General features: G+C 34.0%; 1 protein-coding gene across 1 annotated transcript in view; it reads left to right on the forward strand.

Moving 5' to 3' along the window:
* The window catches only part of LOC111089183 (ionotropic receptor 93a-like), an 11294-nt gene extending 10313 nt beyond the window's left edge, over positions 1–981 (forward strand). The window contains exon 6 of the mRNA XM_022401173.1: positions 252–981. Within this exon, the coding sequence (XP_022256881.1) occupies positions 252–537 (286 nt within the window). The 3' untranslated portion in view covers positions 538–981. The remainder of the gene's footprint in view (positions 1–251) is intronic.
* The last annotated feature ends 12242 nt before the right edge of the window (positions 982–13223 follow it).

Consider the following 13223-nt stretch of genomic DNA (forward strand, 5'->3'; position numbering starts at 1 on the left):
ATAATAACCAAAAATGTTCATTGTGATAAACGAAATAATAATTTGATCTAAATAATAGTTTTTTTTCTTCTTTCCGATTTGTAAAAATTCCTTACGTGATAGAAAAAAAAATGAATATTATTTTCAAAATCTGTGTAGCTGAAATATAGAAAATCCGTTATTAAAACCAAAACCACATTTATGAAGTTTAGGCTAGGCATTTATGATTATGTATATTGCTATGTTTTCAACATGTGGTTGTTTATTAACAGGATTGACAAGCTGTGGGATGTAGGGATTATGCAACACTGGGTGGAAAGGTATTTTCAAACTCAAGTTTGCACCGTAGTGACGACAAAAATAACTGGAGGTAACATGGACGTTGACTTGAAAGACATTAAAGGAGCATTTTTCATGTTAGGGATAGGTTTTTTGTGCTCTACACTCGCCATTTTTGCAGAAGTTGCTTGGAATCGTCGTTACTTTTGCAAGAAAACTCAACATGGTAAAATCTTTCACGTTAAAAACAGTGAAAAAATACGAATTCCGTTAAAATAAAGTAAAAACTATTTAAACTTAATCGTCTTGTTTTACCACAGGACAAGTTGAAAAATGTTATAATGTGTTATCTAATTAATTGGTTCAACATGGTTTGTCTAAAATTATATTTGTAACGAAAAGAACTTGAGAAACTGTAAAACAAAAGGTTTTGCATCTTGTATGTAAAACATGCAACCTTTTGAGACAGCTAGAAACATACATGAAATGATACATTATATACAATATTGTACTTGTAACAAACTTGAACATTTACCCTTTCTCACACACACTAAACAAGAAAACTTGTAAATTATTGCACTTACACTATAATTCTAACACCAACTCCAAGCACCATTTTGAAATACACGTATATATATATATATATATATAATTCTACTATAATTAAGGAAGGAGATGTTAATTTTATCCTTGATTATAAGTAAGTAAATAAGAATATTACTTCACTGTCACCCAGTAAACTCCCAATCCTAAACTGTGTTTTACTTATTATCTTTAACGTGTGAGATTTAGTTAAATAAACATATTTCTGAAGACTCTTATTGAAGGTTTTTGGTTACTTTTATTGACATCTGACTTTGCAGCACTTCTAAAGTGTTTGTTGTGGTGAATATTTTACTGAGAGTTTTCAGATCGTGACAAGAGAATTATACTCGAGTAGTTTACAACTTGAGGAAATGTAGTGCCGCCGAATTCTGATGGCTGAATATTGGTTTTATATTTCCAACTGCTAAACTCTCATGAATTCTCAATTGCCCTTCCTCTAAGTTCTCATTAACGATAGCGATGCCACAATTTGTTAAAATAAGTTGTGTGCTGCTTGATAAGTTATTATACTTCCGAGGAATACTATCTTTTATACCGCCCGACAATTACCCATTGCTAGATACATCCAAGCACGATTGTTGTCCTAAATATTAGAATACTATTGATTTCTTTAGAGCTATTGGGGTAGTGAATGAATTTACTACCAAACTAACCCGGCGAGTTAAAGACAATGTTAAGTTTTTGTATTAGGAACAAAAGCTGAAATTGAACTAGCATGTGTACATATCTAGTTTTAATGTAGAGTTTCTGTGTACCATGGTTTAGCATGGCTTGGTGGTTAGAGTGCTTGACTGGCAATCTGTGGATCGCGGGTTCGAACCCCATCACTGAACATGCTCGCCCTTTCAGCCGTGGGGACGTTATAATGTGACGGTCTATCTCATTATTCATTGGAAAAGAATTGCCAAGGAGTTGTACGATGGGTAGTGTTGACTTCTAGTCTATCACTTCAAAATTAGGGATAGCTAGAGCAAATAGCCCTCGAGTAGCTTTGCGCGAAATTCAAACTAACGAACTCTTTATACTGACCTTCCGCTACAATAGACTATTGATTTGTGTACAGAACTGTTTTTTTTATTCAGACATAGTGAATCGACTTTATACGTACATGTTTTCTAAGTTGTTGCTGCTTAAAGCCAGATTTTGCTATTAATGGAACACCTTGTTCAACCATAAAATTGTGTTCAGATTGGGGATTTAGAATTTCTAACTTAAGGATATCCGTTTTACTTAACGACGTTGGAAACAAATGAATATGGATCAACTCGGGGTACCCAGGACCATTCAAAAGGACACACGCAACAAGTCATAGTCCACCCACCCTAAGCAAAGGGCGCATCTGGTAAATACAAGAATACAAAGATCAGTGGCAAAAGCCGTCCATGTATTCCAAACAACAGTACACAAAATAATTAAGAAGAATTCGTATCTGGAAAAGCGATACAACTCACGTGTATACAAGGTACTTTTTGACATATTTCTTCAACTGTCGCATACTCCCAGTAGCTGGAGAATGAAGTGGATATTAATGCTTTTGTATACAAAGATGTATCGGTCAAGTCACCATATGTAGTATCTATTGATTTTTATATGATTGGTCTGTTGCAACAGACGCTGGGAAACTAATGACCTCATAAGTTAGATGGTTTATTTAAAGCCTTCATGGAGAAGTGGTGCGCTGTGGACATGACGGCCTTACGACAGTAACTTTTGCAATGGAATCTATGCAACAGTGCTATTGTGAAGATACAGAGTCGTCAGATATGGCATGTACGGACGTGGCAACATGGACAGTAATGAAGTAATGAAACTCCAAAATTGTTTTAATATAACATATTCAACCTCTGTATTTATTCCAACAACTATACAGAACTTACTATTTAAAAACAAGTTGTAAACTTCATAATATTAGATATACATTGAATTCTATACATACTCAGAAAATTAAAAAAATAATTTGACGCCAGCTAGAAAGTAGAAGAAGAAATATTTAATTAATACACACTTGTTATGTGGAAGTAGAATGGTGCTCCAAATGTCCTCAGATCACTCACACAGTTGTCAGCATTGACGTTTCTTGACCACTTCCCAGAACAAGAATGTACAAATACACTGCTCAAAACAATGTCCAGTTATTAGTGTATCGTAACCACTTCTGCTATGCAACACGAATATACAAATACATTGCTCAAAACCATTAAATAATTGTTATAATTTGTAATTTGCTGACCATGACAAGGCAATACCACTGTTACATGGATAAAATAATGTCAATTCTTTACGTTTAACGAAAATCAGTTATCAGATGATCAGCTATGTGATCTAAAAATGCAAATGGTGGGCCATTCAGCATATACTATATATAATATCCTCGTATAATCTGGTCTCAGACTTTACTTTGAAATAAATATGTAATTCAAGGTACTCCAAATGGTTTTTGAACCATAGCTAAACCCAAAGAAGACATATGGATGTTTAGTTAATCGGAAGGGTCATCAGACAAATGGAAGCCACTCAATTAAAGTAAGCTGTTGCGAATTGGCCAAGTGTCTCAGAATGTCTTTAGCAGAACTTGGAAGTAATTTTAAAGTAATAGTATACGGTTGTTCAAATGCCTGGTTAAGATAGAATCGTCCATAACACAACAGACCATCATCATGTATTGATTTTAGCTTTCTGCAATTGTAAGGTACCTACTTCGAAATTGAATAAGGTCTCCACAGCCGCGTCATTGTCCAGGTGATTAGAAACATACCTCACACCATTGATCTCTATGCCAGATGCCTAATGAGGTGTATTTAACTCTTAAAAAGACTAAAAAGGTTTTCCTGCAACTGATCTGAGGACATTTGGAGTAACGTTCTTCTTCCACATAACAAGAGTGTATACTAATTTTTAAAAAATAATATAGAATGTGATCCAACCTCATGTTCATGATGGTGGTGAAAGTATGGTGTGGACAAGTATAAGAATTAATGGATGTAGAATTCTCTAGATTATGTGGAATGGTATCATTAATGACACAAATTACAAAGACCATACACTCGTACAATTATCCGTAAGTTTAGCTTAATTTGTGATAACGCGAACACGCAACATGATAAACTGGTCGATGTATTTCTTGGAGAAGCAAAGATTGGCCAAATGAAGTAGCCTTCAGACTTCTCGGATTTACTGCAATCAGGTGTATGTGGATGCTCTTGTAAACATGCCACAGTTCGTAAGACTTACTCCAGACATTAAAGATACCCGAAAAGAATTATTTCAGGGAAGTGGTCAAGGATAAATGAGGACCTCATCAACACTCTGTCTTTACGATGCAACATTAGTACCAGAATGTTCTAAGTGACCATACTCCATGATGAAACAAAAGTTCGTGAGCTGTAAAGATGTGAAATCACATGTACAAATTGTTCATTTACGAATGTATATTAAATGCTCAATAATTTACATTTTGGATCCGACCTGACTTACCTAAATCCAACTTATAGATTGATATTATTATTATTAACTAACAGTGATTTTTATCTTGTCGTGGTTATAATATTACAAGTTCTGCCTATCCTCATTTAAATGTGAGTTAAGTGTCTAAATGTTATTCTCCAATATTTGTTTCTTTGTAGTTAAGCACAAAGCTACACAATGGACTATCTGTGCTCTGTCCACCATAGGTATCGAAACCTAATTTCTAGTGTTGTAATTCTGCAGACATACCACTGTGCCACTGGGGGGCTCTCCAATATTCACATGCTCTAATAATTAATTATTCATGGGCATCAGATCGATTAAAGTAGATTTTTTTTACGCGGATATAAACTTATTCTTTGTTTTTAGAGATATTTCCTTAACTTATAAATCTAAAGCACTTGAAAAGGATAGAAGAGACACTGTTAAGAATTTTTGTTAGAATTGCTAAATTAATAGGTTGTATTTTATCCGTAAGGCAGCCTTATGATAATAATATACCTTTTATAACTTATAAACATTTACATTATATAATTTAAGTAAGATAATTGTTTTATACTTTTTCAGTCTTATAGTTAATTTTTATTACCTGCATTCCCACATATCCCACATAGAAGCCTTTTGAAGCAGCATGTCTACCGATGTGGCTTTTTGTTAAACCAAACAATCAGAAACAGCATACTCGATAACACCTTTGGACCTATACCAAATAGTTCACATGGTACACAGCTATTACTTCTCAACTGCAACAATGTTGGAATGCTTTTAACAATAATTTTATATGCAATGTAAAATCTAGAAGTATAGAAAAAAATGTTATTTCTGGATGTCATACATACATACAATAGTTTTCAGATGACATCATAAGCGTCAAGAGTTATAAATGGTTATAACATGTTCAGTTGGGTCATTGCAATAATTAACACATAACAATAATTAACCCACGCTCCATGATTTACAGAAGCCCCAATATACCAATCAGGTTCCTCCATTATCCCCAATTACTTCTATAGTTACCACAGAGAGGTCTATAATCGAGAATAAACTCTATTAGTACACCCGCCTGTGGTACCTGAGCACATGGGCCCAGTTTGGTCCCGCTAACTTGTGAATAGGGGGTATGAACATAGTTTCAAAAATTGCAACCCTAGATCACAAGGAAGACTAAGATCATAAAACATGATCCAAAATTCGAGTTCAGCGACCCTGGAAACCTATCACGTCTGGGTGATCTTCTGGGCATGTTTTAGTCCCACTTTGTACCCCAAATGAATAACGGTAGGTGGCTTCACCATATATATATAAAGACACCCATCCAGGTCATCCCGAGCAACCTGCCAAGTTTAGTTCTGCTAGTTACGAAACTGTGGGAAGAGTTTAAAGACAAATTCATAAACATAATACATAAATTAATATAGGATGTATCATAAAAATTGTGTTTCTGGTCATAAGAAAAATTATGTTTCTGTTCATGGAAGCACTTGTGATTAAAAAAAAAATGTGTCAATCGACCAAAACAATGAAAAAAATACAAGACATTGAATTCGTTTATATAACTATAATGATAGATATAATATCAACAATGTGAAAAAACGAGAAAAAATCAGTGTTTCTAGAAACCTATGGAATTTTCTATAAGCATATTGTTTTATAAGAAATTTGCTTTATCCCACGCATAATTTTAAAAAAATGCTAATACTTATAGACTTAATAATAAAGAAACTGCACCATTTTGTTCATTAATTTCTTTTTTATGACTACAAATCAATTCTTTCTTTTATACGTAGTTCCTGCTTATTATTTGTGTTTGAGAAGATTGTCCTCTACTCATAGGTTAATTATACTCTTTCAATGCATGGTTTTTGATGGTGGAAAATGTTGTAGAATTTATATTTATATGTTCTAGTATGCAAATTAATAATCACGTGGTCTGGTGATTAGGGCATTCAACTTTCAATCTGAAGGTCGAGGGATTAACGCATGTCTGCTCTTTAAGCTGTGATGATAAATCCCATTATTCCTTGGTAGAGAGTAGAGAGAGTAGTCCAAGAGTTGGTAGTGTTGACTTGCTGCCTTCCAATTAGTCTATCACTTCAAAATTAGGGCTGGCTAGTGCATATATCCCTCAAAAAAGTTTGCACAAAATTAAACAGACAATCGAAAAGTAACCACCTAGCGGTGAGTCCATTACAACCTGAATAAAGTAGAGTTACTAGCATAAAATATCCATGCTCCAATGTGGTGTTAAGCTTTTTCATTGTTCACAGAGGCCAACTGTACCAATTGTGCTTTTTCATTATTCTCAATCACTTCTAGCTATCCCAAGTTGGGTTCATATCCGAAGACAAACCTCACTAGAGCGTCTGAGCATGTATACCGCTAGCTTGTGAATCAGGATATCAGCACAGTTTCGAGTATGGTACTCTCCAAATATGGGATCCCCAAGGGAATAAGGAACAGAAACTTCGATGTCATATTCGAGTTTAGTAACTCTACAAACTTTCTTTTAGACCCCCATCATGTTTAAATCACCTTCTGGTCGCGTTTAGACCTACCTGGTAGGGTGGCTAGGTCAAATAGACAAGAACACCCCAAAAACCATCCCGAAGCCACCTGCCATATTTGGTTCTCCAGCTCCCAAACTGTGGGAGGAGTTCATGGACAAACGAAAAAAAGGTCACAATCACACAATATGAATAAGTATAGGATATTACACATCTGAAGTTTTGAATATAGTTATTAGATATTTTAGAGTCTCGTGCTCATTGGCTGCCTCAGGGAGAGGGAGGAAGAGTAGAGACATTGATGTTATCAGGGAGAATTAGATCAATGAAAAATCACTAGAGGGCGCTGGCGCCATGTAATGATGTCACCAGTGAAGACGCATTGCAAGGGACGCCTTGCTAGACCACCATGACAGGCAGACACGACATCAAAGACAATGACGTCTATGAAGTGGAACAATATGTCTCAACATGGCTTGATTTAATAGTCGGTGTAAAACGTTAATTCATTAGTTCTATATTTAATCATACTTCCTGACCTTTTATATGTAAATCATCCAAAGAAAACTCTTATTTAACATGCAAGCTTGCAACAGTCTATTGTTTCACTAGTAAACCTAGAGTTTGGACAAAATATTTCATTTTACATTTGATGCTTTATAGTTTTATCTTACATGAGTTTTACAACCAAATTACTTTTCTTTATGAACTATGGTGTTTAAGTAACCATCAAAATGAGAAATATGTGCTCATAACTTCTGCCATTTTGAATTTTATGAAACAAAGAGAACCTTATCATATATCATATGAATACAAAGATAATCAAATCAATACATAAACAAAATAGAAGATATATTAATAACACACACAAAACGAATCACACGATTCTGTTCTTCTAGAAGAAAATCTTGTTCAGCTTTGCTCTTTACAGTTACACTAATGTATGAGATCTACTGTTTAAATTCCTCCCATTCTGTTAAGGAAAAAGTGATACTATCCTTGGTTGGATATAGTTTTCCTTTTTCAAAGTCCTTGTCGAATATAAATATTCAAATTATTCTCGTTGATAGAGTGATATAACTGTCATTCCCAATAGGATAGGAATGAAATGAATCAGGTGCTTGTTCACATTGTATAATAGTAGAGGAATGTAACTGTCGTTTTTTCTGTTTTAGTGATTTTTCTTTACTGCTGGATTTGATCTTTTTCATTATTTCATTAATGTCTTCAGCATTTCTTTTCTTTCCAACAGACTAAAATATAAAATCTATACTAATATTCTGCTTGTTTGTATGTACGACCGTTATGCTTTCTGACCGAAAACCTGCTGCATAAGCATGCGTAGTTAAAATGTTTTTCCAAGAAACACCGCGCATACACATTATTCACTCGACGACAAACAGTCTGCCTGCGGCAGAGAGTTGCAAAGCTCAGTGATCAAGTTACTACAATTGCTATATGAAACAAGAAATAACAAAAAAGGGGAATGTAAATATACTTTAACAACCATTTTGTACAACAGAATATTAAAAAGTTATCAAAGTTTTTAAAAAAGGTTTGACGTTAGGCCGTAGAATAACATTATAAGTTTATTTATCGATAGTATTAAGTACAGTAAAATTTAGTCCTAACTGAACTAAAGCAAAAAAAAAAAAAAACGTGCACAGGCTACATTGTCAATTTATCTCTTTATCGAACTTAGGCCTAGCATAAGTTAAAGTTTTATAAAAGTGGATTTACACATTTCATTGTCTACGATTACAATTCGTTTGTATTGTGCTAGAAATGTTATATTTAAAGAAGTACTGTTACGATAAAGATACCAATTTGACCGGAAATGTTTTGCGAGTCTCTGCTAGCAGTTTATAATTAGTAAAACGCAGTAACATTATTTATTAATATAATGAATATGACTGAAAACAAACATAAATCCAGAAATTGGATTTATATGCAATGAAATATATGTAACGATATACTTACAATTAAAGATTGGTTCTTCATTCTTTCTTCTATGTAGTAGAACTGCATCAGTCTGATTATTAGTGGTCAAAGAGACAGGGTATTTATATTTGAAAAGTGACCCAGATTTGATTGAATTTTAGACCAGATTATTTAAAATATATGGTGGTAGTATTTAATCTAACGTCTTCGAATTTAGATTAACAGTTTCTTGTCATCACCCCCATGGATCAGCACAGCCGTATCAAGCGTCATTATTTATGGTAATATCACGTGGCGCTAAACCATCACTAATTAGGATATTTTCATAAAATTTATTAAATTTGTGTCTAAAAGTTGGCAATGAATAATAACCGTCCATCCGTATGATTGTTTTGAAAACTTGAGCTGGAAACTGCTAATCTAGTTTGCTTGGCCTAACCAATACTTGCTTATCTGCACGTCCTTTCACTTCATAGTTTTGCTGCTCTAAATCAGCCTCTCTAATCCGAATGACAAAATTTAAAAACGGTCCGCTTTTACACTTAGTTGAAGTTGTAGTAAAGATTTGAGGCCGATGGGTCACGTGACTTTTTGCGTAGGCGTGCGCAAAAATTTTAGTTAAATTTGAGCGGTTTTTGTCTAATAAATTTGCACATGTGGCTTATAATTACATCAAATGAGACTCCTAATTGTAGGTTGTAAAGATCTATCAGAGTACCAAATTGAAAAAAAAATCCATTAAAGTTAAGTATATTTTTCTATCAGATAAAGTTTCTGCACTTTTGTTTCGCGAGAAAAAAAAAGTAGGAAACTCAATAAAAATTGGAGATGTTATATCTCAGGTATTTCTTAATAAATTGCTTTGACATTTGGTATTTGAAGTAAGAGTCCAGTATAGCACATCCACTGAAAATATGTGATAGTTTGGATTACCACAGTTTGAGCTACAGAAGATGGAAAATCGTTAAACTATCACTCCTGTTAATAACACACAGTGTGTCCTCCAGGTTGTTTTTGTGGCCGCAAGACACAAGGTAGTGTGTCTTGATTCTACATTCTTACTTCCCATTACCCCGCCTCCCCAAGCCACAGACATACAGTGGTTCGGTGGTAAACCATGGAGGGCACAGCACAGAAAGCTCATTGTGTAGCTTTGTGCTTAATTACAAACAAAATCCTTCTCAATACCCGTTTTTATTTTCAATTTAATAAAAATTATGTAAACAGTTTACCTTGTACCAACACATTAGTTTGTTGAGAATATCACTGCATACACTTTTGAGCATAAAAACTTCAATAATATTCGTATGAATAACTAAATAAATTATTATTTATATAGAGAGATATTGTAGAGTTTTCCTTAATATTTAAATTTTTTCTTACACCATAAATCTTAAATAATGTGGCTCGGCACGGCCAGATGGTTAGGGTACTCGACTCGCAATTTGAGAGTCGCGGGTTCTAATTCCCGTCCCACCAAACATGCTCGCCCTTTCAGCCGTGGGGGCGTTATAATGTGACGGTGAATCCCACTATTCGTTGGTAAAAGAGTAGCCCAACAGTTGGCGGTGGGTGATGATGACTAGCTGCCTTCCTTCTCGTCTTTCATTAAAAAATTAAAAACAAACAAACTAAAACTTAAATAATGCTTAGGTCTCAATAATGTCCATTAGGAGTCCCTCGCTCGTTCGATAAGAAATTTATTGAGTATAACATTTTCTTCTATAACAGAATGAATAACTTTATCAAGTCGCCTTCTTCACGAGGCTGATTGATTTTTTCATCATTCTTTAATTCTGATATCTTAGTTTGATATACTAGAAGTTCAAATTCTTGGGGATCCTTCCCATAGTTCCATAGTAATAAACATACAATCTATAGTTAGAGTTTCTGCTATACAGTAAAAGACTACTGTTATGAAGTTCCAAGCTCAGTGAAAATAGCGGTTAAACACGCAACGCTGAACACGCTCCTTACTTTCTCCTGTGGGCGCGTTATTCAATGAACTGGACAAAATTCTTGTTGCTGAGGGTGCTCCTGGCTGACTGTTTTCTATGTGGCGCCAGTAACCGGAAATTCAGGACAGATATAACCCAATCGATCAAGTTGAAAATTCCAATTTTAACTTAAAAAGTGTTAGACAGACAAACAATGACAACAGAAGTATAACGTTACGATTAAGGTTGTTTTCATTAAAATATCCACAACGACAAATCTTCACACATTACTGCGTGTCTTCATTATATGCGGCTGGTTATTGGAATAACGAGTGGAATGCCGCATAAACCGATGTTCATTGGATTCACATTATTAGGATAACTTCACCGTGATGGAAAAAAATTGTTGAAAAAAAACAAAAAAAAAGCACAGAAATCTGTGTTAATCCATGAACCAAAAATGAGATTCCATGTTGTGTATATAAGTAAGTTATATTCCAGTTTTTCTTTAATATAGGTTTCATCAACAGTATTGGTTTGATATATTAAGATAAGTACGAGATGTACATGCGCAGGGTTCTCGAGAGTGTTCTCACTCAAGAACAAGTAAGAATATAATTAAGAGTAACAAATATTTTTATTTCTTGTTTTTGGAGTTTATATGTCATGCTGTGTTGTAGCCTACAGAGTGCATAATTCTTTCGTGATTCATGGCATGCGCACGTTTTACTGACGTCATGACAGTACAAATTGTTGTGTTACGCGTCCCTTATGTGACATCATTTTAGTGTGTATTGACTGACTAAGTGGTTAAAAGAGATGACCCCTCCATTATAGAATATTTACCCTACTATATTTCATTTTTTCTTGTGAGAATTGTTTCTTAGCTCAGTAAATAGAGTTAGGACTAATCTATAAACGAGAGTTCACAAAAAATAAATTAATACATTCTAATTATTATAAACAAGCTGAAATACCCGTCAACTGACGAGAATGTTTAAACTTAATTAAAACAATGTAAGTTTAACAGCAATCATATATTTCAAAGTAATAACTTGAACATAAACTTTATCTCAGAATTTTAAAATTATAACAAAACTTCTTCATAAACACCATTTGAAGTTCGCTTTCCATCTACTAACAAATAAAGATTTTGAGGTGATCCCACTTTTGAACACCCTACAACTCACTGACCATGAGAAAAGCATGGTTGTTTGAGAAACAATCCAGCAACTTTCATAATTTGACCTTGAATCACTTTAGTATATTCAACATTGTCTAAAGCTTCAACCTGCCAAGATTGTTTGAGATTGACTTAGAAGGTTAGGAGTAACTAACCAACAAGCTTTACAAAATAGAAATTAGGGTTAACCTCAATTCTGAACCCCTTAGAACATATCCCTATAGTTTTTAGTATTTACATACAAACTTTGGTTTATAATAGCCTAATATATTCAACATTGTCTAAAGCTTCAACCTGCCAAGATTGTTTGAGATTGACTTAGAAGGTTAGGAGTAACTAACCAACAAGCTTTACAAAATAGAAATTAGGGTTAACCTCAATTCTGAACCCCTTTGAACATATCCCTATAGTTTTTAGTATTTACATACAAACTTTGGTTTATAATAGCCTAATAGGCTCGGAGGAGTTAGGGGTGCAAACAAACACACATTTAGTCTTTGTATATATATATAGATAAGAATGGCGTATTAAGTTAGCTATATGCATTTCCTTGTTACTTTTTAAACTCTTATTTATTAGGTAGTTTGCTTGGATAAGACTTCAATGATAATAACTATTGATATTCAGGGTATTTATTTTTTTTATGAACGGCACAAAGTTTAGAATTAAATTAACTTTGCTTTATTCGTTGAAACGAGAAAATTAGTGTTTCTGACTCTGACATGTATGTACATATTGTATAACATATTAGGGGATTTATTTACTTCCGTGTATCTTACTTCCGTTGACTTTCATTTGAGGAAAAAACAGCTTCTGTAACATAAACAGCACTTTGCAGCTGGTTTCACACAGGATTGTTAAACATTATACACTAATGTTTATATTTAGTATTTGTTTCCGGCTGGATGATTTGATGGTCGCTCAAAGATACACAAGGACTATTTGCCTTAACTGCCATTAATTTCGAGTTAGTAGACGAGAAGGTTATTGTTTACCGAGTAGTTAGATTTGATAGTTCCTCTTATAAACCAATCACGTCCCAAAGTGCAGAACGTAAACAGTAAACTCTAACTACAGGGCCACGCCAGGCCTGTTCGTTAAAGGAAATGTGCTTTTCGTGTATAAAAGTGTGCTTTTCGTGTAGGTTCCTGTTCAAACAGTAACCTACCTATTAAAATGAACAATGAAAATAAAACTTTTTCATTTCCGCAATAGATATACTGATATATATTTAAAAAAATGTTTTTCTTGTTATTGTACATTTGAGCTGATCTTTGTGAAATTATACATATAATATAAATCTTTAAAGGCGGACAGTCCTTTTAGATC

This window comes from Limulus polyphemus, unplaced genomic scaffold (genome assembly GCF_000517525.1).
Source record: "Limulus polyphemus unplaced genomic scaffold, Limulus_polyphemus-2.1.2 Scaffold114, whole genome shotgun sequence".
Classification (NCBI taxonomy): Eukaryota; Metazoa; Arthropoda; class Merostomata; order Xiphosura; family Limulidae; genus Limulus; species Limulus polyphemus.